The 27,691-nt window shown below is 36.6% G+C and overlaps 1 protein-coding gene across 8 annotated transcripts in view; it reads right to left on the reverse strand.

The window, feature by feature from the left end:
- Window positions 1–27,691, reverse strand: part of CEP350 (centrosomal protein 350) — a 157,495-nt gene that overhangs the window by 107,136 nt on the left and 22,668 nt on the right. For 2 of the 8 annotated variants that reach the window (XM_086343531.1, XM_086343526.1), the window contains exons 2-8: window positions 21,378–21,463; window positions 20,309–20,352; window positions 16,806–16,920; window positions 15,819–15,978; window positions 10,916–11,538; window positions 6,657–6,770; window positions 2,134–2,247 (exon numbers count right to left, since the gene is read on the reverse strand). In XM_086343531.1, coding sequence (XP_086199657.1) covers window positions 2,134–2,247; window positions 6,657–6,770; window positions 10,916–11,538; window positions 15,819–15,978; window positions 16,806–16,920; window positions 20,309–20,352; window positions 21,378–21,450 — 1,243 coding nt within the window. In that variant the 5' untranslated portion in view covers window positions 21,451–21,463. Of the gene's footprint in view, window positions 1–2,133; window positions 2,248–6,656; window positions 6,771–10,915; window positions 11,539–15,818; window positions 15,979–16,805; window positions 16,921–20,308; window positions 20,356–21,377; window positions 21,464–27,691 lie in introns of all 8 variants that reach the window. The other 6 variants (XM_086343530.1, XM_086343525.1, XM_086343529.1 and 3 more) reach the window with 5 other exon arrangements.

The following is a 27,691-nucleotide window of genomic DNA, read 5'->3' on the forward strand; positions in this document are numbered from 1 at the left end:
TCCTGTTCCTATAAAATTTTATTTTTTTATTGGAATATAGCCAGGGTCTTTCTTGTATGGCATCTACAATTAACAATGGACGTCACAAAGTAAGTTATTTGGCACTCTTTTGATTAGTCTATGATCAGAAAAACAAGATCATGGCATCCAGTCCCATTACTTCCTGGCAAATAGATGGGGAAAAATGGAACTAGTGGCAGACTTTATTTTTTTGGGCTCCAAAATCACTGCAGATGGTGACTGCAGCCATGAAATAAAAGACGCTTACTCCTTGGAAGGAAAGTTATGACCAACCTAGACAGCACATTAAAAAGCAGAGACATTACTTTACCAAAAAAGGTCCATCTAGTCAAGGCTATGGTTTTTCCAGTAGTCATGTATGGATGTGAGAGTTGGACCATAAAGAAAGCTGAGCGCCGAAAAATTGATGTTTCTGAACTGTGGTGTTGGAGAAGACTCTTTAGAGTCCTTTGGACTGCAAGGAGATCCAACCAGTCCATCCTAAAGGAAACCAGCCCTGAATATTCATTGGAAGGATTGATGTTGAAGCTGAAACTCCAATCCTTTGGCCACCTGATGTGAAGAGGTGACTCATTTGAAAAGATCCTGATGCTGGGAAAGATTGACGGTGAGAGGAGAAGGGGTCAACAGAGGATGAGATGGTTGGATGGCATCACCCAATCAATGAACATGAGTTTGAGTTAACTCCAGGAGTTGGTGATGGACAGGGAGGCCTGGCATGCTTCAGTCCATGGGGTCACAAAGAGTTGGACATGACTGAGCAACTGAACTGAACTGATTAGTCTATGATCAGAAAAACAAACACTTCGTCAGAAACCAGTGCCCCATCACTCTATTTTCATGTTTTTATAGGACTTTGTATGTTCCGTATTCAATTATTTGGGGGCTTCCCTGTGGTCTCAGACAGTGAAGAATCTGCCTCTAATGTGGGAGACTTGGGTTCAATCCCTGGGTCAGGAAGAACCCCCTGGAGAAGGGAATGGCAACCCACTCCAGTAATTCTTGCCTGAAGAATCCCATGGACAGAGGAGTCTGGTGGGCTACAGTCCATGGGCTGGCAAAAAGTCAGACACGACGGAGTGACTAACACTTTAACTTTCACTTTATTCAATATTCATTACACTTTATTATAATACATATCTACTTTTTTCCTGACAAGATTCTAAGTTCCAGGAGGGAAGGAGCTATGTGCATCTTGCTTACCACTATATTGCCTAAGCTTAGAATATCCCAGTGCCTTAAATAAAGCAAATATATTTGCATAATGAATGTGTGAATTGTCTCCAAACTGAAAGTGACAAGTTTCCAACTTTCTCCACTCCCTTGACCCAAATTACTCAATGACTTAAATATGACACACTAAACAGCCATTTTCAATATAGCTAGAAATAATAATTAGTAGTAGAGAAATTACACCTAACAAGTGAGTGTTTACAATGTGTCAGGTACTATACTGAGTACTTTTGGTATTAACTATTTTAGTTCTCACAACAACCTATGAGAAAAGTAACTAGTGGTTTCCCATTTACAAACAGGGAAACCAAAGGACACCAAAATTAACTCAATTACCAAAGGAATAAAGTTAGACATGACAGAACCAGTGTATCAATTCAGGCAATATAGATTAAGCCTAAAATGGTTATCACTATAAAGCCAGGGAATTCTCTTTCCCTTCATCTTGATTTATTCTGCGTCCAGTCCATTACTACCACAAACTGCCGGATTTTCTTGTGTAATATTTATTCACTCATTAGAATAAGTAAAGAGACTTAGCTACAGGCATAAGCCATCCCTCTGTGTATAAAAGTTCACTATATAAAAATCATTACCTTTAATCTGGTTAATTTCTATTAAAAAATAATGACAGAAAAAAATGGGGGGGGCACTGTTCAGTATCATGGTGAACATATTTCATGAGTATATACATATATGAAGACTTTTCAGACTACATATTCTAAATATGTCAATTAACCTCAAGAAAACACACATAAAATGATATATAAAATATACTGAATTTTTGTATGTGTCAAATAATAAGAACATTTATTTCTGAATAGATGCCATTTCACTAATATGTAATTTTAAGATGGGCCTAATATTGAGAAAACCAACCTGTTTTACATTCTGAACTTGATAACTGTGCTACCTTTTGGACTTTTCGTACTGGCTTGACCACTTTCTTCTCTCTACTTTTTTCAGCTGGTTTTTCTTTCATAGAGCTATCATCTGAAAAACAGAAACATTTATAGCAAATATTATAATAAATGGTATTGACCCACTCATCCTCCCCCCAGTATGAGAAAGCTATATAGAATACATGGTTCAGGAAGGGAGAGAGAAACCTTCACTATTTCTTTGACTCAAAAGCTGCAATGTCAAGTCCTCTTACAGAAAGGTCTAGAGATCACAATTACTCTACTGTTAAGTCTCAATTCTTTGTGGGTTTTTTTTTTTTGTTTTTTTTTTTTTTTTTCAGGAAACCCTTGAGACACTCACCTGGTTTTCACAAACTGAAAGAAGCTACAATAATGCTTTCCAAGCTAGATTACAGCATTTACAGAATCTCAGAAGCAAGCACTTTCACAGATTCCTATTTCATTTAAAAATTCCCACTTAACTGAAATATCATGAACTTCTAGAATAAAACTGTATAAAATACTCAATATTCCTAAATTAGGCCCTTTTATGGATGTGAGAGTTGGACTGTGAAGAAGGCTGAGCGCCGAAGAATTGATGCTTTTGAACTGTGGTGTTGGAGAAGACTCTTGAGAGTCCCTTGGACTGCAAGGAGATCCAACCAGTCCATTCTGAAGGAGATCAGCCCTGGGATTTCTTTGGAAGGAATGATGCTAAAGCTGAAACTCCACTACTTTGGCCACCTCATGCAAAGAGTTGACTCACTGGAAAAGACTCTGATGCTGGGAGAGATTGGGGGCAGGAGGAGAAGGGGACGACAGAGGATGAGATGGCTGGATGGCATCACTGACTCGATGGACGTGAGTTTGGGTGAACTCTGGGAGTTGGTGATGGACAGGGAGGCCTGGCGTGCTGCGATTCATCGGGTCGCAAAGAGTCGGACGCGACTGATCTGATCTGATCTGATCTGATGATTAGGCTAGTGAAATATGTCAAAGTATTTCACATATAAACTATGCTCACTAATTTTTAAATTCCAATCTGCAGAAATAAACTGACTATACACATAAACTTGAAAATTAATCTCAACCACAGATCTGGATAAATGTACTTTAAACATATATAGAGCTCTGCATTCGGAGCAAAGAAGTTAAGTGTGATTCAAAGGCCCTGAGGCACGAGCATACTTAGTGTCTAAGAAATAGCAAGGAAATCAATGTGAATGAAGTGAAGAAAGAGAAAAGCAATAAGAGTTAGGGTCAAAAGACATGACTGAGGGCCAGATTACATAGGGCTTTACAGGTCATTGTGAGAACTTCAGGTTTTACTCAAGAATAGGATGAGAAATTGAGCAAAGGAGTGACATGACCTAAATGTTATTTTAATAAGCTTACTCTGATAGCTATGATGAGAACAGATTCATTAGAAGAAGAGCAGAAGCAGGGTAACCAGTTAGAAGGCTACTGCAGTAATCCAGCCAGGAGACTGACAGTGGATGGCTTGAACCTAGGTGGTAGGTGAAGGTGATTATATTTTAGAGGTATTTCAGACAATTTAGATATAAGGTATGAGAGAAACAGAGGGGTCAAGGATGACCAAGGATTTGGGACCTGAATAATCAGAAGGACAAGATTTACTCTCCAGTAAGATGGAGAGACTACCAGAGGAATAAGTTTAAGGGGTGTACCATGACCTCATTTAGTTAGCTAGCTCCATTTTTGGATATATTAAGCTTAAGAAATTTATTATACATCCAGGGGGAGGTGCAGAGTTAGCAGCTGGATATGAATCTGAATTCAGAGAAGTCTGGTCAGAGACATAAATGTGGGAATCATCAGCAGAGAATATTTAAAGTACTGAAACTCTATGAGCTTGCCTAGTTTGTATATGGATAAACAAAAAATTTAAAAAACAATAAAGGAAAAAGACGGAGAAGGCGATGGCACCCCACTCCAGTACTCTTGCCTGGAAAATCCCATGGACAGAGGAGCCTGGTAGGCTGCAGTTCATGGGGTCGCTCAGAGTCGGACAGGACTGAGCGACTTCACTTTCACTTTTCACCTTCATGCATTGGAGAAGGAAATGGCAACCCACTCCAGTATTCTTGCCTGGAGAATCCCAGGGACCGGGGAGCCTGGTGGGCTGCCGTCTATGGGGTCGCACAGAGTCGGACACGACTGAAGCGACTTAGCAGCAGCAGCAGCAGCAAAGGAAAAGGAAAGGGATGGAAGAGAAAAGAAAAACGAAAAAAGAAAAACAATGAGAAACACAGATCCAAGCACAGGGACCAGGACATGCCAATATTCAGAGATCAGATAGTTGATTAGGGAAAAAAAAGAACAAAAAAGAGCAGATAAACTTGGGAGGAAAACTAAACACTTATGGTATCATAGATAAGATTCCAAGTGAAGAATTTCAAAGATGAAGTGATTAGTGATATCCAACATTTCTGAGAGAGACTTTATTTTGGGGGCTCTAAAATCACTGCAGATGGTGACAGCAGCCATGAAATTTAAAGACACTGGCTCCTTGGAAGGAAAGCTATGACCAACCTAGACTGCATATTAAAAAGCAGAGACATTACTTTACCTACAAAGGTCCGTCTAGTCAAAGCTATGGTTTTTCCAGTAGTCATCTATGGATGTAAGAGTTGGACCATAAAGAAAGCTGAGTGCCGAAAAATTGATGTTTCTGAACTGTGGTGTTGGAGAAGACTCTTGACAGTCCCTTGGACTACAAGGAGATCCAACCAGTCCATCCTAAAAGAAATCATCCCTGAATATTCATTGGAAGGACTGATGCTGATGCTGAAACTCCAATACTTTGGCCACCTGATCCAAAGAACTGACTCATTTGAAAAGACCCTGATGCTGGGAAAGATTGAAGGCAGGAGAAGGGGACGACGCAGGATGAGATGGTTGGATGGCATCACCAACTTGATGGACGTGAGTTTGAGCAAGCTCTGAGAAAGCCTGGCATGCTGCAGTCCATGGGGTCGCAGAGTTGGACATGACTGAGCGACTGAACTGAACTGAATGTTTCTGAGAGATCAAGCAGGATAACAAATGAGAATTACACACTGGATTTAGCGATGTGGAAGTCACTGATGACCTTGGTAACAGCAGTCCACAGAGAAGTAGGAGCAAAAACCTAACAGAAAGGATTCAAGAGTAAAATGGAGGAGAAAAATTGGAGACTATGAAGATAAAGCAACTTTCTGAAGCTTCACTGTAAATAAAAGGAGAGAAATAAAGCAGAGTAGGGCCAAAAGAGGGGTTCTTTTATGATGGCCCAGATAACAGCATGTTATCAAACACTATGTTGATGGGCATGACCTCATAGAGAGGGAAAACTTGATAATGGAAAAGAGAAAACAGGGCTGTAGTAATGTCCTTAAATACACTAGAGCAACTGGAATTTAATACAGAAGTAGATGGGTTTTGTTTAAGACAGAAGCAGTGGGAGAGCTGACCCACCGAAACAAAAGAGAAGGCAGACTATAATAGGCAGACCTCTTTAAGAGTTCTTTGGCATACATCATTCCACTAGTCTACTGATACTGTTCTATGAAGCATATTACCATTCCCATTTTACAAATGAGAAAACCAAGGAAGAGAGTTTATGTAACACAGATAGTATGAAAAACTAATTAAGTGGCAGAGCCAGAATTTGAATCCTTGTAAACTAATTCCAAAATCTCGCTCTTAACTATTACATTATATTTCCTTTTTATATGGGAAAAAATTTCTGAAGATATTGTTTCAAAAATAATAGTAGGAAAATTGGACTGGACTGTGAATGCCATAATATTTATTAGCAGAGTCTCTACTAGGGCTTACCAGAAAATTTTCAGGCTTCAGAGTCAGACTGAGTTGGTTTTAAACCTTGGCTTCAATTCTTAACTGCTCTATGCAACCATGGGAAAATTACTCCTTGACCTTACACTTCCTCAACTGTAAAACATTTAGGAGACTAAATGTTGGGCAGCATCTTGCCCCAAATCATACAAGGTTTCAATATAGTAATATTATATGTATGATCTTCCTATTTTCCTCTTCGAGTCTTCCATAAGTTCCTCTATTTTCAATCCTCTAACACACATTATTCCCTTCTGATAATGTTCATTTTTCTTCCTGCTTTTTGCCCTCACAGTATCTTATCTGCTGCCCACCAAATTACTGACCATTTCAAAGATCTCAGAGGGCTACTAAACTTCAACTAGACTCCTACGTTTCCTTCAAATCAGACAAGCCCACTCAGAACGTCCCTTAGTTTAAAAATAGCCTAGTTTCTGTCTTTTCAGCTATATATGCTAATTTAACCCTGGAGCAAAGCCTAGAAGCTAAGAGTCTTGTGACTGACAATATCACCACTTAAGTATACCATGCATTTAGAAATGGGAAATAACTTTAGTTTGGTGACAATTTTATGTTTCAGCATTGCAGCTTAGGTAGTATGCATGATAAAACACTGAAAACCTAGGAACACTCTACTCTCACCTGCAAAGTGAAGTGCTAAGTCACGATACAGTTCTCTACTCATGTTTTGAAACTCAGCCTCCTGCCACACTTTCCCATCAGGTGTTCGAATCTTGGTCTCTGAAGGATTGAAGCCTAATATATAACCAACAATACAAAACATCCTTATCAATACTGCATTCAAAGTTTTGTTATATTATTAACTTTAAGTGAAATAAATTAATATACTATAAAATTCACTCTTTTAAAGTGTACAACTCCCTGCTTTTTAGGATATTCAGATAGTTACACAACTATCACCACCATCTAATTCTAGAGCATTTCATCACCCTGAAAAGTAACCCTGTAACCATTAGCAGTTGCTCCCCACACTACTCCCTCTATTCCCTGCCAAATACTCAACTATTTTCTATCTTTACAGATTTGCCTATTATGGACATTTCCATATAAATAGAATCCTACAATGTGTGGCCTTTTGTGTCTGGCTTTTCACTTAGCTTTTATTGTTGAATGATACTCCATTGTACAGATATATCAATGTTTGCTTATCCATTTACCAGTTGATGAACATCTGGGCTGTTTTCTACTTCTTGGCTATTATGAATAATGTCGTTATAAACATATATGCACAAGGATGAGTGTAAATATACCTTTTTCAATTCCCTTGGGTAGTATATCTAGGCGGAGAAGGCAATGGCACCCCACTCCAGTACTTTTGCCTAAAAATCCCATGGACGGAGGAGCCTGGTAGGCTGCAGCCCGTGGGGTCGCGAAGAGTCAGACACAACTGAGCGACTTCACTTTCACTTTTCACTTTTCACTCTCATGCATTGGAGAAGGAAATGGCAACCCACTCCAGTGTTCTTGCCTGGAGAATCCCAGGGACGGGGGAGCCTGGTGGGCTGCTGTCTATGGGGTCGCACAGAGTCGGACACGACTGAAGCGACGTAGCAGCAGCAGCAGCAGTATATCTAGGAGTGGAATTGCTGGGTCATATGGTAACTCTTACGCTGAACTTGTTGAGGAACTATCAAAATGTTTTCTAAAGAAGCTGCACCATTTTACATTTTTACCAGCAATTTCTCCATATCCTCACTTGTTATTGTCTTTTTTATTATAGTCACCCTCATAGGTATAAAATGGTATCTCATTGTGGTTTTAATTTGTGCATCCCTAATAATTAAACGTTGAACAGCTTTATAAGCTTTTAAAAGAGGAATGCATCATTAGCTACCACATAATGTGTTAACAAGTGCTGTTTGGAAAAGTAAGCTTCAGTTAGACAAAGCAATATACATTTGTTCAAAAAGACTAGAAATGGAGAAGCACCAAATTAAATGATAAAAGAATGTCAATCATAAATTATGGATATCCGAGAAAGAAACTACCTTTTCAAGTCTGAGGAGAAACAACAATAATCACACTTTTCTGATTTTGCCTATGGCTGAACAAATGGACAAGCTTCTGTCTACACAGGCAAAATCAGACAACCAAAGTGTGGAAAACAGTTGCTTAAAACATACTTGTTCTATTTCTTAACAAACATTACACATGTGCTATTTCCTAGAAATTATCATTCTGGTTTCCTACTTCAAATTTATCACTATTCCTTAAGAAATATACTAAACTTAAAATGTTACTTTGCAAAAAAAGATGAAGTAATGAATATGGATGATAACCAGAATAGTAAAAAGATCTGTATTTTCAAATGGGCTCAACTTACCAAAGAATTGCCATTAAATATTTTGTAAAAATTAAATCAATTTAGTGGAGTCAAAAATTGGTAAAAGCACTTTAAAAGTGCTAGATAAAATGTTACTGGTAAAATAATTACATGTCTAATAAGAAGTACTCTATTCAGCTCTTAAGACAACAGCATAAGCTTAATTTCACCTGAAATTTGTACCACAGGACACATACAACTATGCTTATAGCTATATAAACAAAAAGTTTATAAAGTGTTTAGTCTATTGCAAACTACAGTTTATAACAAGAAAGTGTGGCAATTCCATGTAAACCTATCTTCCTCCCAACATTTCTTACCCTCGTTCCATCTCTCTACATTCAACCTTATCACTTTTCTCTTCTCTTCCCTTCAGGAAACATTTATCTTTATGGGAGCCTTTCTTTATATTTGCATCTTTACTTATAAGTCAACTTTAAGCAGCTTTCAGTATCTACATCAGTTTCTCTTTCTGTTCCCCAGTTTTTATTTCCATTCTCTTTGTGTACATTTTTCTTACTAATTGAATTTATTGAATAGAATAAAATATTTACTGTGCATTTGTGTCCAAGACACTGTACTAAGTTTTGAAATAAAATAAGATGATCAATGAAGGCTTAATCTTCTTGGGCATTTAAACCAGAAAGAAAAAGATATGTAAACCACTAAGTATAAAACAATGAAAGAACCACTGTGTTCACTACTTCAAATTTTAAACATATACACACATAAATGTAATGTGTTTAGAATGGGTTTCATATACTAACAACTATATAAAAAGACAAAGAAAAATCTCCTCCTCTCTCTCTTTTCTCTCTCTCTTTCATTTGTGTAAGAGAATATTATCTCTGGAATGGTACATAAATTGTTAACACAAGTAACCTCCAGAAAGGGGACCAGGTGACTGGAGCACAAGAATGATACAGCTTTTCAATGTATGTCTTTTTCGTCTTTTCAACTGCAAATCAAGTGAATTTACTAAGTATTTAAACAAATGAAATTAAAATGTCACTTTAGAATACAGTATATTAAGATACTTTTAATTTACACTAACAAAAAGTTAGCAGAAAAACCGTTCTTCACTGGTGGAAAAGATAAATCCACTGCTCAGGATGCCACTGGAAACCATATTCTGTTACGATTTCTGAAATGAATACTATATTTCACTAGTTAACCTCATAAAAGTTACATTCATAATATATTTTAATATGGAAACTAAAGTATTAAAACTAGTAATAAAAGGAATATACAAAATCTAGTCACAACTCAAAGTCATACCTAAGATTTTCACTCTGATTCTTTAAGGTTGCTTTCTTTCTTAATTTTTAGATTTTTACAAATTATTAAATAGAACACAGATTCAAATCAACCATCTTAACTCTGCCTTAGTGGAAGAACTTTTGAAACCGCAGACTTTGACTTCTAGAATGAACAAAGCTTAAAGGTACAATCTGCATTTAATGGGTCTGATATAAATATAGCCAAAGTTTTGTATAATCACTATCTTAGAACCAGCCAGAACTTCTGACCCCATCATTTGCTAATTGCTCTGTCAGCAATGTGGACAATTTCTACATGGCACACAAACAACTAGAAGGATAAGAAAGAATTTTATTAAGGGAACTACCCACAATTTTATCATAAATTATCTAGAATTAAATGCTACTTATCTATCTTTAATTCATAATGAATATTACTAGCAAAACATATCACAAAAAAACTGATAAACTGTTCAAACTATAGATAGTTAAGTTTGTTCTGTTAAAATTAATAGAATAAACCAATCTTGATTGTATTTTGATTGTCATACATTTATAAATACTGAACTTGAAAAAATATCTGCAAAAGAAAGGCCAGAATGGTAGGAACTTTAAGACCAAAGTCTAACCTCATCAATGAATCAAAATTTTACATGGATGACCCTGACCCTGTGAAAATAATTTCAGGGACATAAATATGCAAAACCACCATATATAAAAACTTGAGTTAGGCTGAAAGCAGAAATTCTCTCTGAAAAGCATCTTCTCAATGGAAATCTGATTTATTGTTTTCTTAAACATGGAGAAAACCCCTGTCAAAATTCTAAGGTTAACAAAAGAGGATCAAAATGTCAGTGCCAAGATATTCTGTAACCAAATATTTACGAGCAGTGATTGAAGTATTTTTCAAACATTGTTTTTAAAAGAATTTCTAATAACAATAGAAATACAATGACAGAGTAAGAGCAATATTCTTTCAGTTCTCTGAAATTTTATACTTATTTTTATATTTTTATTTTTATATTTTATTTATATATATTTTATTTTAAAATTTATACTAATTTTTATTTTCTCTTTTGTACAACTTATTAAAGGTTCATATGGGAAGTCTCAAACTAAAAGAACCTCTTGAAGGATCTAAGTCTGCATTTTTAGCATGCACTTTGAATTAATTTTTTTATGCACTTGATTTGAGAATCACCCCCTATTCTAAATGATCCTCTCTACTCCAATACACCCTAGGGAAACAAGGAGACAAGGAGGCAGGAAAAGAGAAGATGTAAACACTGATTACAAACCTTTATATGTTGGAGCAGGTGGAGCTGTTGCCACTTTCCTGACTTTCGCTGTCACTGAGCTATCAACATTAACAACCATTACCGGATGGTCAATATGACCCAGGTTCTGGCCCTGGCCATTTGTTTCTTCTGAGTGTTCCCACTGTTTTCTAATCCGCTCCTTGAGTTTTTCCAGTTTGACATCATGTTGTCGTCGCTTTAGGATATCTAATCTTTGGGAATTACAAGTACTAGTAGAAGACGGAGAAGAGTCAGTTAACCGTAACACTTTTGAATCAATATTATGGCCCATGGTACACACAGAAGACTTCAAAGTGTTCTCATTTCCTTTTGTTCTATTAGGTTTTTCTTCATCACTTCTCATGGCAGCTGCCACCTTAATCAAACATTCAGAATTTTGCAATGCATCAATTGTTGGTCGATCATTTAAAAACCTAACAACGGTATCATCAACGGCAGATGATTGGGAGCTCTCAAAATCACAACAAAGTATATTCCGATCTTCTTGACTGCACATCAACCGGTTCCCACTCTCAGGCTTCTCTTCATTAACATCCACACAATATACGTGCTTTGACTCTAAATGGCTGGGGCTTATACTGGATGGTGTGCCATGGACTTCCCTATTATTAAAAAATAATAAGCTTTAAATAAAGAATACAAAAACCAGTCATACAAACTGAGTGGAGAACTCTAAACATTAGAGACCCCAAAACTTAGACACTCTAGTAGGTTAGAAATAATTCAGTGCTCAATGCCTCCTGGGTATCAAAGGTTAGATTATGGCAAATCATCTAAATCATAATGTGCATATTATAAAACTATGCAAAAGATGCATGCAGAGATTTCCTTAAGAACCCCAGAAAGCAGAAATACAATCTGACTTTGGATATTCACTTGACACTTACTACCAAAATGTACATTTTACTTCTCCATAAAATCTTAAGAACTAGGGGGAAAAGTTCTCAAATTCTGGCATTTCACATATATAACTTCTAAATAGTGTACGAAATTAACAGATTGGGAGTAGAAATAAAGTGGAAGTACAATAAACATTCACCTCCAGATAAACGTGGTTAGTGAAGTTAAATCTCTCTGAACTACAGACAACTTTTTTGGCAGCTTCAAGTTATGTAAAGCATGTCTAGAAATTCCAGAGTAGGCAAAGAAGACTGGACACAGCCAAAGCATGCATCACAAAGTCCATATTCTCTACTCACAAAAACACTAGCAAAAGTATTCCTTCAGAAACTATTTTGATTTTACGTATCATTCTAGTAAGTTATATTTTAGAAACAGAAGCAGTTATTAAAAGGGAGATTAATGAAGACAAGCCTCAGCAGTAGGAAGAAGACATGAAAAGCTACCCAACAAAATTATAGGAACAGACATAACAATCATCTGGACCCCCAAGTTCCGAAAGAGTAGACATTTGCCACATGTGGCAATTGAGCACTAGAATGTGCTTAATCCAAACTGAGATGTGCTATAATGTAAATTACATACCAGATTTTTAAAAATTAAAAAATAAAGACCGTAAAACATCTTTGGGTGTGTGCATATGACTACTAAAAATATTTAAATTACATATGTGTGGTTCACTTTAATGGTGCCATTGTATATACTGACCTAAATCTTTCAGTTTAGGCATAAAACTCTAAATATCACAAAAATTATTAAAGTCATGACTCTATTACAGCAAAATATGGTTAATTTTGCAGCTATCATGAGTACACAAGTGTGTGCATTTCTCTAAAGAGACAGTCTATAGCTTTTATCAGATTCTCACTGGGGTCCATGACTCAAAAAACATTAGACCCTCTTCTAAGAGGCTGATTATTAAATAAGACGGGGGCTGAGAACTGAGTTCTGCAGCTTTCACTAGAGATCAAGACTAAATTCAATTATTTTCACTATCTCAACCAGACTGCAACAACTCACTGTTTAAATGATTAAGGTCTAAAATCAGCACATGCAGAGAATAAAACAGGAATCCCTGGTGGCTCAGCAGTAAAGAACCCACCTGCCAATGCAGGAGATGTGGTTCTATGCCTGGGTCGGGAAGATGCCTTGGAGAAGGAAATGGCAACCTATTCCACTATTCCTGCCTGGGAAATCCCACAGAGAAGCCTAGCAAGCTACAGTCCATGGGATCGCAAAAAGTCAGATACAACTTAGCGACTAAACAACAGAGAATAAAATAAAGTATAAAATGGTAGGTTACCTACATGTCTTAATCGTAAGGGAAAGAAAATTAACTAAAAAAAGTAAAGTAGGGACTGCTCTTGTAGTCCAATGGCTAAGACTCTGCACTCCCAATGAAGGAGGCCAGGTTCAGGGAACTAGATCCCACATGCTGCAACTAAAGATCTCAGCACGCCACAACTAAGACCCAGCAGAGCCAAATTAGATAGACCAAAATAAATGAACTTTAAAAAAAAAAAAAAGTAATTTCACACATTCTTTCACTCACTCACTCATTAAATATCTACTATGAATAAGGATGTTCACTATGCAATTCTTTCAACTTTTCTATAAATATGAAAATTGTCGTAATAAAATGCTGGAAAAAATATCTATAGAATACTTAGTTAAATAACAAGCATTAAGATGATTTGGGAATGAGACAGATTTGTAGTTTTACATAAAGTAATGTAATGGGTACACATTTAATCAAAATATAATGCAGCATGAAAATGCTCCAACAGAGGAAGCACAGGTGGTACTAAGTCGCTTCAGTCTTGTCTGACTCCTTATGACCCTATGGACTACAGCCTGCCAGGCTCCTCTGTCCATAGGATTCTCCAGGCAAGAATACTGAAGTGGGTTGCCATGCCCTCCTCCAGGGGATCTTCCTGACCCAGGGATCGAACCTGAGTCTCTTCTGTCCCCTGCATTAGGAAGCAGGTTCTTTACCACTAGTGCCACCTGGGAAGCACAGAGGAAGGGTTGAATAAGCTAGGGAATGAAATGGGGTAGAAACAGATACAGCAGTGTTTCATACAGAAGGTGATAAAAGCTGAGTTTTAGATGATGAATGGAGCTGGCCAGGTGGAGGGTGTTCTATTCACAGTTATCCTATGGATATTTGTTTCTTTTCTTAAAATACACATAATTTACACAATTTTAAATGTGAGGTAGTATTATTTGCAGAAAGAATATTAGAATAGAAATAGTAATTTAGTTTCAATTCTGATAGTGATTATGTTTCTAGGCATCTCATTATTCTTTTAAATTTTCCCTTTCTCCTTTTTCTAAACTATGCACTTGTACCCAGATTAAGTCCCTGGCCTTTTCTCTATTTATTTTTTTCACTTTTATCACTTCAATGCTACTGACAACTCCCATATTTATATTCGTAGCACTGACTTTTCCACACACATTCCTACCCAAACATCCAACTGCCTACTGAATATTTTCACCTAGATATTTCAAAACTGCATCAAATGGAACACACTGAAAATCAAACCCATAATTTACCTCTGCATGCTTGTGTGCTAAGTTGCTTGTGTCCAATTCTTTGTGACCCTATGGACTGTAGCCCACCTGGCTCCTCTGTCCACGGGATTCCCCAGGCAAAAATACTGGAGTGAGTTGCCATGCCCTCTTCCAGGGGATCCTCCCGACCCAGGGAACGAACCCACATCACTCACAGCTCCTGCATTACAGGCAGATTCTTTACCGCTGAGCCACTGGGGAAGCATAATTCACCTTCATCATCCAAATTTTTTATCCCAAATATAAGATGTGAGAGTTGGACCATAAAGAAGGTTGAGCACTGAAGAACTGATGCTTTTGAACTGTGGTGGTAGAGACTCTTTTGAGAGTCCCTTGGACAACAAGGAGATCAAACCAGTCAATTCTAAAGGAAATCAACCCTAAATATTCATTGGAAGGACTGATGCTGAATGCCACCTGATGTGAAGAACCAACTCATTGGAAAAGATCCTGATGCTGGGAAAAATTGAGGGCAAGAGGAGAATGGGGCAACAGAGAATGAGATTGTTGGAAGGCATGACTGAATCAATGGACATGAGGTTGAGCAAACTTGGGGAGATAGTGAAGGACAGGGAAGCCTGGCATGATGCAGTTGATAAAGTCACAAAGAGTCAGACATAATTTAGCAACTGAACAAGAGCAAATATAAAAACTAAGTATTTCCAAGCACCATCATTAAAAACTCCTTACTTTACTGATTGATACTTTAAAATACTAAAAAATGATTATAAATGAAACAACAAACTATAAGTTTCAGTGTCTATTACTTAATACTATTTGCTATCCTAACAGCAAGAACATATTTCTATCAGTAGTTAAAACGTCCCTCAAATACAAAACTCTTTAATCTTATCTGGTAAATATCCTAAATTAGCTAACAAAAATGCAAAGCATTTTATACTATTCATATATTAAAATTCATTCATCAATCTTGAACATCTAACTAAATTGTTAAAAGGAACCACTGGCAACACAAACAATAAACCAACTCACATTCTCAGAAGAAAGAAATTTTAGGTAACTGATTAATGCTAGCCCCCTCCAACTCAAAAAAGAGAAGAAAACTAAACTATGTGAAGACTAGTGTGTAGAACATCCAATCTGAGATATAAGGGAGAAGAAAGCCATACTTCCAGAAACCGAATAATTTGTGTGCAGGAAGCATATTACAATGGAGTGGTCTGGAGTAAATATTACTACTTCTCCCCAAATATTCAATCTGTAAAAGAACAGAAAGTTGGCATTTCATAAAAGATTTTGCTTTACCTTTTTGTAAAATGGAAAAGGTAATACTACTAGATTCAGAGTGTGATGAAAAACTGAGAAAATAAACTATAATATTAGTACAAATACTATAGGTTAACTCTATAGATAATTAAAAAAAAAAAAAGAAACCCACACTAACCTGTAAGAAACCAAAGGGTCACGAAACTCCACACGATTAATTTTTTTTACATTACTCTCCAGGGTGGTAGCTCTGAGAGGACTACGAGATTTCTCTTTTCGTGATTTAGAAAATTTGGAGGCTGGAGCATTAACCCAAGAATCATCCAGGTATCTACCATCTGAAGAAAAAGGAAATCTATGAAAACATATGATATAAAATACAACTGTCTCTGAACGTGGCTAGCATTTAAGAAAATAACTTAGGTATCTTATTGTTTCTGCACTCTCAAGCTGAATACCATACAAGTAGATTTAAAAAAAATTCAGGTTCTATTATTACAGTAACTCAATCTATAGAGAAAGACTGTATTCTAAGCAAACAACACCAAGTGAAATTCTAAATAAAAAATTCCTTTTGTCAAAGGCTCTCACTTCAAAAAAGATGCATCAGCTAAAACCCAAGACTCACAGATTATAAAAAAGAATCATAGTTTCAGTTAATCTGCAGGTTTATTCCACTAATTATGCAACCACAAAATTAAATATATAAAAGGTAACCAAAGAAATATTGACAGTGTCAATTTATGATAGTATTTGTAAGATAAATATTCTAATTTTGATCAGAAATCCCAACCAAAAAAACAAGTCTTAAGTCAACTAAATTTCAAACTAAAATACCTGTAATTTTTCTTTTTTAAAAAGGACATATATAACCCTAAAGGCTCAAAATCAAATTCTCACTAACAAATGAAAACTCACTGCCAAAGGTGATGCTGTAGTGCTAAGTCCCCGATCAAAAGATGGAGAAAACGTCATCTACAGTCACTGAACATGAGGCTGCTTCGTAACTACTCAGTACCAAAGGAAAAGAACTAAATGCTGATGAAGCACCTAGTCTCTGACAAAAGAACAAGGAAATACATGGGACTATATGGAGAAATTAAACCAAAACGCCAAAAATTCATATTTAATATATTTATATCTTTGGAAGTCACCTCATACATACCTTTTCTACTAATTTTTCTGGTAGCACTTGCAGAAGATTTCTTGGTATCCATGACAGAATCAAACACAGCTGTACTTGTAGGGGCTACTTCCAATTTGTTTTCAATGTGTCTCAGCTAAAGTTTAAACACCATCAAAACAAATAGGTTAATTCTATTCTAAACCAGCTACCATCAATTTCATTACTTATATTATCCAACAACTTTCTCCAAAGCAGAAAAAACTTAGGAATGCTTTATTTTAACTAAAAACAATATAGTTTTTCTATTATTTACTACTTAAGCAATTGGCCAATGCTGCCCAAATTTGGACACAAAAATAAAAATGTCTATAGAATACCAAGAGTTTTCCATTTGACCTGTTGACTACTTTTTTAATTGTTGAGTTTTTTAAAAGCAGTAAATTTTCTGACATTGTATGCTGCATATCATTATGCTACATATATTTTCTGCATTTCTACATATTTTATGTGTTTTATATGCAAAAGTGAGGAAACAACAATTCCTCGAGACTAAAATTTAGGATTATTTAAATAGCCACAACTTTTTATCATTTTATATCTACAAAATAAGTTTTACAATAAGGACAAAGTTAATAAGATAAAATTCAGGTTTCCAAGCACTACAGTTGACTTTTGATATAACCACCAATGATTTTAAAAAGTATTTTCTCCTAAATGCTTACAGGAGAAAATGTGAAGAAAACAGAAGAAAGTAGAAAAAAATAAAATTAATCAAAATTCCAAATTCCACCACAAAGAAATAAAAGCTTTGTGTAAAATTCTGATTTATCTTCTTTCATATTTTAGCAGTGCAATGTACTCACAAAACTGGAATAATCCTTTATATATTAATAATTCTATATCAGACTGTTCCCCCATTTATATTATGAACCATTGATCACCCCTAAAAATTATTTTTAAAACCCAATAATTTTTTTTTAAAAACAACTATTAACAATTCAGCTCTAAGTTAGTTTACCTCTAAATTTAATATGGGATAAAAATTATTCTTACATTATAAATGTACAATGCTCACAAAGAATATATGCTGATTGCTACATTCATGGACCCAAAATCTGACTCTGCATTATGACCAAATCTAGGTTATCAGATTGACTTTCAAATCAGTTCAAAAGATTATAGGACAGAAAATATCAAGTTTATACTGTTAAAAAATAGATGACTTGAATTCTGGTAGAATACAAAACAAATAAGACAAATATATAAATATATATACATACACACACACACACACACATATATAAAGTTGGTGCAAACATAATTACAGTTCAGACTGTGACTTTTTAAAACTAATTTTATTTATTTATTTTTGTCTGTCCTGGGTCTTCATTGCTGTGTGGACTTGAGTCTCTAGTTGCAGAGAGCGGGGGCTACTCTCTAGTTGTGGTGTGTCGGCTTCTCATTGCGGCGGCTTCTCATTGCGGTGGCTTCTCTTGTTGGGAAGCACAGGTTCTAGGGCATAAGGGCTTCAGTAGTCGTGGTTTCCAGGCTCTTGAACTCAGCTATTGTGCTCTGCAGCATGTGGAATCTTTGTGGATCAGGGATCAAACCTGTGTCTCCTGCATTGGCAAGTGAATTCTTTACCACTGACACAACAGGGCAGCCCTCAGACTGCAAATTTTAAATCATTATAACTAGGCTTAAACACATCTTTATTAATCAAAATAGGAACCATTACAATCAACACATTTTTGTTAATGAGAAGTTTATTTCTGTAGCATAAAAATTTGTGCTTCAGGATTCAACAAACTCCTAAGAAGTATTTTCTGCATCCTGCTGGCTGTGGAAGCATTTTCCCTGCAAAAAGTTGTTGAGATACTGAGGAAGTAGTAGTTGGTTGGCAAGAGATCAGGTAAATATCTGGATGAGGCAAAACTTTGTAGCCCAATTTGTTCAACTTTTGAAGTGCTGGTTGTGCAACATGCAGTTGGGTGCTGTCATGGAGAAAAATTAGGCCCTTTCTGTTAACCAATACCGGCTGCAGGTGTTGCAATTTGGGGTGCATCTCATCGATTTTCTGAGCATACTTCTCAGAGGTAGTGGTTTCACTGGGATTCAGAGAGCTGCAGTAGATGAGACGGGCAGCAGACCACCACACAGTGACAAGAACCTTTTACTGGTGCAAGTCTGGCTTAGGGTGGTGCTTTGGAGCTGCTTCTCGGTGCAACCACTCGGCTAGTTGTCACTGGTTGTCATATAAAATCTACTTTTCGTCACATGGCACAATCCAATTGAGAAATGGATTCTCAATCAGAAATACAACTGATGTTGCATAGAATAAGAGAAGACACTTCAAAATGACGATTTTTTGGACTTCTAGTCAGCTCACGAGGCATCCACTTATAGAGCGTTTTCACCTTTCCAATTTGCTTCAAATGCTGCACGACTGTAGAATGGTCAACACTGAGTTCTTCAGCAACTTGTCGCACAGTTATATAAGGATCAATTCGATGATGGCTCTCAATTAGTCGTGTTAATTTCTGATGGCCGGCCACTATGCTCTTTTATCTTCAAGCTTGTTTCCTTTTCAGAACTTCTTGAACTACCACTACACTGTACATTTGTTAGCAGTTCTTGGTCCAAAAGCACTGTTATTGTCAGTTGTCTCTGTTGCATCAAATGACCCATTTTGAACTCGAATAAGAAAATCACTCAAATCTGCTTTTTGTCTAACATAATTTCCATAGTCTAAAAAAAATATAAAATAAGCAGCAAGTAATTTAAGTCTTTAGCAAAAAAAAAAAACATAAAGTGAGAAATGCACGTTAAAATGATGTATAACATAACCACATTTAGAGTGTATTCCAATATCAAATGGCAAATTTCAATAATGCAAAAACCACAATTACTTTTGTACCAACCTAATATATATTAGAAGAGCAATTTGCCTAGAAAGCAAATGAAAAAGAAAAGAAAAAGGTCTCTCTTTAAAGAGCTATGTATCACTTGACAAATCTGGATTCCTAAACTCCAGACAAGACTGGACTGAATATAAATGAGAACGGTGGCACATAATCATCCTTCTTCAGCAGTACTAAGAGAAAACAACCTGTTACTGCCACAAAAAACTAGCAGGTGACTCACAGTCCACTCAAACAAAAGCTGTCCTTTTCATTTCTGCTCTATGAGCTTCCTACATAGACACATTCCTACCTTCTCTAATAAATTCTACATTTTAAAACTTCATCTCAACATATCAACTGAGTAAATTTATTAAAGCAGAATAAATAACACAACATAGTTTAATAATTTATATGCCATAGTGCTAATGTTTCTGATACTTAAAGTAATGTCCTAATTACTACTTTACTATCTAATAGTTGTCACTAACGTTAATTTTGTAACATAGTATGTAACTTTTCATATTGAAAAGTTTAACTATTTTCTCATAAAAAAGCACTATAGAAAAGAATTTTAATCTACTCAATCATAACAGAAAATTTTAAACTAGAAGGAAATAAATGGAACCTATAATTACTTACAGCAGCCTTGGTCTGAGAAAGTGCATCCCATGGTGCGGTTATATCTGCTGGGCAACATTAATATTTACTGAATTAGGATCTCTGAAGTGGACCTTGAAATCTGCATTTTAATAAGCTCCTAAATGCACTCAAAAGTTTGAGAACCATTTTATTAGGCAGAACTGTTCTCCAGCAAGCGCTTTATTACATTGAGCCAAAACATGATTCTTCTCCCATCCTGTAAAGCCTAGCTTCCCAATACATGGTTTAGAGCTGTATTAGGCACTGATCCCCCTAGGACACTGATCCCATAGGACAACTAGACTAACACCCCCATCTACATTTCCAACAATAAGCAGTATCCTCAGTTTATCCCAATGAGCTGAACAAATACACTGTTAAGTACCATACTGCATTTCGTATTATGATATGAAAAGATCAGAAAACTACTCCAGACTTCAACCTACTAGTAGAAACAAAGGTAACATCTATTCATTCTTTCAGACAATAGCCCTTCAAAGAGTATATATTCAAAGAGTCTATATATTTCCCCTGAGTCAGCCTTCTCTAGGATAAATATTTTCATCTTCTCTAAATGCTCCTCATGTGACATGATTTCCAGGTCCCTCACGAACCCAATTATCTTGCTCCAGATGTACACATTTGTCAAAGTCCCTCAAAATAATCAAGTCCTAAATTAAAGTTACCCCCATGCATCACTAAAAACAAGAAGTTCAATGAGACTATAACTTTTTAATCTGTGCACTACAGGTCTACATCGGGAGCTATATAGTATCATTTATTGACATTAAGTCAGAATTTATTGTAAAATATTATATATAACTAATTTTACATATACTGATTCTTTTTAAAAAAAGAATGTATTGCTTTACAAGACAGTTTACTATTGTGTGCCTCTGAAGGTAAAGTACATCGTATATTTAAAATGAAACTGAATTTTAAAAAGCATTTATCCATTTGTTATAAATCAAAGCATATGGGTATTTTCATTTACTGAATAGCCCAAAATCTTAGGCACAGGACCTAAACAAAGCATTAAGTTCAGTTTAAAAAAAAAAACAAATCATACCTTGAATAGTATCCGTGCTTTGAGAGTTCCTTGGATTTGGTAAAGGCACCTCTTTTGATCTGCTGCTCCTCATCCTGCCAATTTACCTGCAATCACATCATCAGCATTCACTGAAAATCAACATTATAATATCAGTGAAGAAAATGCCCAAAAAAAGAATTTTGTCATCTCTAAAAGTTATCTTTATATTCTCTTAAGAGTTCCTGATAATTTAGTAACTTAATTTTTGCTTGGAAAGCTAAACCATTAAAAATTATATCATAACCACCCCACACAAACTAGGATAGCTACTATCAAACCAAACAACAAACAAAAGTGTTAATGAAGATGTGAAGAAACTGTAACTCTTGTGCACTGTTTGTTGGAATGTAAAATGGTACACCTGCTATGGAAAATAGCTCAGTAGCCCCTCAAAAATTTAAAGGAAAACTATCATATGGTCCAGCACAGAAGAATTGAAAGCAGGGGCTTGAAGAGATATTTGTTCACAGCACTGCTCACAACAGTCAAAAGACGAAAGCAACCAAAGTGTCCATAAACAAATGAAAAAATAAGTAAAATGTAGTGTGGTGGCTCAGACGGTAAAAGCATCTGCTTGCAGTGCGGGAGAACCGGGTTCAGTCCCTGGGTGGGAAGATCCCCTGGAGAAGGAAATGGCAACTTACTCCAGTACTCTTGCCTGGAAAATTCCACGGATGGAGGAATCTCGTAGGCTAGAGTCCACGGGGTCCTAAAGAGTCGGACACGACTGAGCGACTTCACTTTCACTTTCAGTATACACATAAAACATTATTATTCAGTCTTAAAGAAGGGGGATATTTTGACATATGCTACAATAAATGAAACTTGAGAACATTATGCTAAGTGAAATAAGCCAGTTACAAAGACAAATACTATATGATTCCACTTATATGAGATACCCAGAATAGTCCAAATCATAGGAAGGGAAAGTAAAATAGCGACTGTCAGGGGCTGGGGGAAGGGGAAAATAGGAAGCTATTGTCTAATGGGTATAGAGTTTCATTTTTGCAAGATGAAAGGAGTTCTAGAGATGGATGGTTACTATGACTGCATAATAGTAATAGTGTATTTAGTACCACTAAACTGAATCCTGGAAAATGGTTAACATGGTAAATTTTATGTTACATGTATCTCACCACAAAACACAAATTAAAAAAGGGAAAAAAGTATATAATGACTCAAAGAGAAAGATCATGATCTACTTACGCTAACTAAACAGACTGATGACAAAATTCTGTTGTAAAAGTCACATAAAAACACAGTTTGGAAAATGTAGAAGGGGAAAACTCATTCCTGCTCTCCAAATCTTAACACAATCATTAAGATCCCTTCTGTTTCTTTATACTTTTTTTTTTGATTGAATTAGGTTCCTTAATTTATTGTTTTGAGCTTGCCTTTTTTTTTTTTTTTTTAAACTTTACAAATTGTATTAGTTTTGCCTAACATCAAAATGAATCCGCCACAGGTATACATGTGTTCCCCATCCTGAACCCTCCTCCCTCCTCCCTCCCCATACCATCCCTCTGGGTCGTCCCAGTGTACTAGCCCCAAGCATCCAGTATCATGCATCGAACGTGGACTGGCAACTCGTTTCATACATGATATCATACATGTTTCAATGCCATTCTCCCAAATCTTCCCACCCTCTCCCTCTGCAACAGAGTCCAACTGTAATCACTATAATTTCAATTTTGTGTCTTATTTAAATGCTAGACATTTGAAGTGGGTTTTAGAATATATCCACAAATTCTTTGATACTCCTTTCTTCAAGAAGTGGAGCTTAATTTTCTTCTCATTGGATGTAGGCTGGACTTAGTGGTTTACTTTTAACAAATCAAATGTGGTAGAAATGATGTGTGACTTTCAAAACTAAGTCACAAAAGGCACTGCCTGTTCTCTCTCAAGGATCCAGCTGCCATGTCGTAAGGACAGTCAAGCAACCCTATGAAGAGATCCATGTGGCAAAAAAAACTTAGGGTTCCTGCCTATAGCCATATGAATGAGCCATCCTGGAAGTAATCCAACAAGAGTTTATCAATACAATAATATGACTCATTTTCTCTATGATAAATAACACTGTAATGAAAATAGCTATATATATGAATGTTTGCTCATTTGGATTATTCAACAAGAACAGGATCTACAAAGTATGCAAAAACTGAACTAAAGAATATATAGAACATGCTACTCTAGAGATCCAGTGTTGAACTATTTTCCAATTTACAATAATACGAGCTGATCAGTTTTATTAATATATTTTAGTATTAACTATGCTTTTTACTTTTGTTGATTATTAAGGAATATTAATTATATTCCTTTTAGGGAAGAAAATGGCTTTTTAAAAACTTTTTATTTTGTATTGGGGTACAGCTTTTGTATTGGGGTACATTAACAATGTTTTGATAGTTTTAGGTGAACAGCGAAGGGACTCAGCCATACATATGCATGTATCCATTCTCCCCCAAACTGCCCCCCAATCCAGGCAGCCACATAGCATTGAGCAGAGTTCTATACAGTAGGTCCTTGTTGGTTATCCACTTTAAATAAAGCAGTGTATGTGTCCATCTGGGCTTCCCAGGGGGCGCTAGTAAAGAATCCATCTGCCAATGAAGGAGACACGAGAGACATGGGTTTGATCCCTAGGTCAGGAAGATCCCTGGAGGAGGGCATGGCAACACTCTCTGGTAATCTTGCCTAGAGAATCCCATGAACAGAGGAGCCTGGCAGGCAGAGAGTCAGACACACAACTGAAGCAATGTAGCGCACACACACTACCAAACTACCTATCTATCCAAACTACCAATCTATCTCTTCTTTCCCCCATCCTTCCCCTGGGCAACCATAAGTTTGTCCTCTAAATCTGTGAGTCTGTTTCTGTTTTGTAAGTAAGTTCATTTGTACCAGAAAAAGGTTTCTTTAATTTCAATTTAGTAGATTGCTTGAAGGAGTAAACACTCTGCCATGGAACTTAATTTTAGATCCTCATTTGTGAACTATCTTTTCTTGTTCTTTGCCCACTAATCTACCAGGATATTAAAGTTTTTCTTATTGATTTGCTGAGTTCTTACATTATACTACTACTACTACTACTACTACTAAGCCGCTTCAGTCGTGTCCGACTCTGTGCGACCCCATAGACAGCAGCCCACCAGGCTCCCCCGTCCCTGGGATTCTCCAGGCAAGAACACTGGAGTGGGTTGCCATTTCCTTCTCCAATGCATGAATGTGAAAAGTGAAAGTGAAGTCGCTCAGTCGTGTCCGACTCTTCGTGACCCCATGGACTGCAGCCTACCAGGCTCCTCCATCCATGGGATTTTCGAGGCAAAAGTACTGGAGTAGGGTGCCATCTTACATTATAAATAGTATATTAAACCTTTGTCATATTTGATAAAAATAATTTTCTTCAATGTCTGTAAAGGCAGTTCAATATTGTAATTATTAAAGACTCTAATTTACGTAAAAAAGGAAAAGCCTACCTACTAAGTCCAAACATGAAAAACTAAAGGTATAATTAATTTTTAAGAGTGTTACTTTTACCTATAATAAACAATCCTGATTTATAAACTTCTTAGGAAAAACTTCAAAAAGGTTCCAAAAATAAAAATTTTCTAAAACTAAAATTTTCATAGGTTATACAATATGATTCTAAGAGAAGTCAATCTAGATGTTTAAAAATAGAATAGTAAAAATTTTAAATCAATAAATATGCCAATAGTTAAAGTTATTCTAACCAGAGTTAGAATCAGAGCTACCAACATAGTTAGAAAAATAAACTCACTTCACTGTCCTTCTCATAAAGATACTTTTGGTCTAGTTAAGTGTCAAATGATAACTAAACAAACATGTGGCTGCTGCTGCTGCTGCTGCTGCTGCTAAATCACTTCAGTCATGTCCAACTCTGTGCCACCCCATAGACGGCAGCCCACCAGGCTCCACCATCCATGGCATTTTCCAGGCAAGAACACTGGAGTGGGTTGCCATTGCCTTCTCCAATGCATGAAAGTGAAAAATTAAAGTAAAAGTCGCTCAGTCGTGTCTGACTCTTAGCGACCACATGGACTACAGACCACCAGGCTCCTCTGTTCATGGGATTTTCCAGGCAAGCGTGCTGGAGTGGGTTGCCATTGTCTTCTCCGAAACAAACATGAGCTATTTTATATCACTAAATCATCTGTCAATGACTAGACAAAACTTTTCTTTGAGCAGACCTCATTTTAAAATAAACGCTAAAATATATAATAATGATCAATTTTCTAATGGAAAGCAGAAACAGATTAAATAATCAAAACCTGCATATACATCCAAAATCTCTATGCTTAAGAGCTAATGCCGATAAAGCTGAGACAATGGAGATTAGCAAAAAGAAATGAATCTGCTTCAGGGACATCCCTGGTGGTCCAGTGGTTAAGAATCAGCCTTCCAAAGCAGGGGATACAGGTTCGATCCCCGGTCAGGGAACTAAGATCCCACATGCTGCAGAGCAATTAAGCCTGTGCACCACAACTAGAGAATGCCCCCATGCTCTAGGGCCCATGCTCTACAAATAGAGAAGCCTCTGCACACAGCAACTGGAGAAAGGCTGTGTGCCACAACAAAGAGTGCAGCCAAGGAAAAAAAAAAAAGAATCTATCTGCTTTAAAATAACAGCCCTATTAATAATCATCTTCAAAAGCAATAACTAAATACAAAGAGTGTGACATTTACAGAAATCTCACCCTGTAAATACACTGCAGTATATTCACCACCTAACAAATGAGAATGAACTAATCACAACTACATACAACCACACAGTTGAGCATCACAAACGTGTTAAGTGAAGAATGTCAGAAACTAGTGTACACACTGTATACATTTTATAAAACATCAAACAGGCAGAATTAATCTACTCTGTTAGAACTGACAATGGTCATTATTTATGCTTTCTTTTTTTTTTCCTTATGTATGCTTTTGGCAGGAGGGTGACAAAAATTGGAGCAAGGAAGCGCTTGAGGTACTAATAATATTGTTTACTGATTTGGCAAAATCAAATATACAAAAAAGATCTTCATGACCAAGATAATCACGATGGTGCGATCACTCACCTAGAGCCAGACATCCTGGAATGTGAAGTCAAGTGGGCCTTAGAAAGCATCGCGATGAACAAAGCTAGTGGAGGTCGTGGAATTCCAGTTGAGCTCTTTCAAATTCTAAAAGATGATGCTGTGAAAGTGCTGCACTCAATATGCCAGCACATTTGGAAAACTCAGCAGTGGCCACAGGACTGGAAAAGGGCAGTTTTCATTCCAATCCCAAAGAAAGGCCATGCCAAAGAATGCTCAAACTACCACACAATTGCATTCATCACACACACTAGCAAAGTAATGCTCAAAATTCTCCAAGCCAGGCTTCAGCAATATGTGAACCGTGAACTTCCTGATGTTCAAGCTGGTTTTAGAAAAGGCAGAGGAACCAGAGATCAAACTGCCAACATCTGTTGGATCATCAAAAAAAAAGCAAGAGTTTCAGAAAAACATCTATTTCTGCTTTATTGACTATGCCAAGGCCTTTGACTGTGTGGATCACGATAAACTGGAAAATTCTTAAAGAGATGGGAATACCAGGCCACCTGACCTGCCTCTTGAGAAACCTATATGCAGGTCAAGAAGCAACAGTTAGAATTGGACATGGAACAACAGACTGGTTCCAAATAGGAAAAGGAGTACGTCAAGGCTGTATATTGTCACCCTGCTTATTTAACTTCTATGCAGAGTACATCATGAGAAATGCTAGACTGGATGAAGCACAAGCTGGAATCAAGATTGCTGGGCAAAATATCAATAACTTCAGATATGCAGATGACACCACCCTTATGGCAGAAAGTGAAGAGGAACTAAAGAGCCTCTTGATGAAAGTGAAAGAGGAGAGTGAAAAAGTTGGCTTACAGCTTCAACATTCAGAAAACAAAGATCATGGCATCTGGTCCCATCACTTCATGGCAAATAGATGGGGAAACAATGGAAACTGTGAGAGACTTTATTTTTTCAGGCTCCAAAATCACTGCAGATAGTGACTACAGTCACAAAATAAAAAGACACTAACTCCTTGGAAGAAAAGCTATGACCAACCTAGACAGCATAATAAAAAGAGACATTACCAACAAAGGTCCATCTAGTCAAGGCTATGGTTTTTCCAGCAGTTATGTATGGACATGAATGTTGGACTATAAGAGGGCTGAGCACCAAAGAATTGATGCTTTTGAACTGTGGTGTTGGAGAAGACTCTTGAGCATCCCTTCCATCCTAAAGGAAACCAGT

The sequence above is a fragment of the Bos grunniens genome, chromosome 16 (assembly GCF_055505025.1).
Source record: "Bos grunniens cultivar Pamir isolate PY7600 chromosome 16, Bosgru_T2T1.0, whole genome shotgun sequence".
NCBI lineage: Eukaryota > Metazoa > Chordata > Mammalia > Artiodactyla > Bovidae > Bos > Bos grunniens.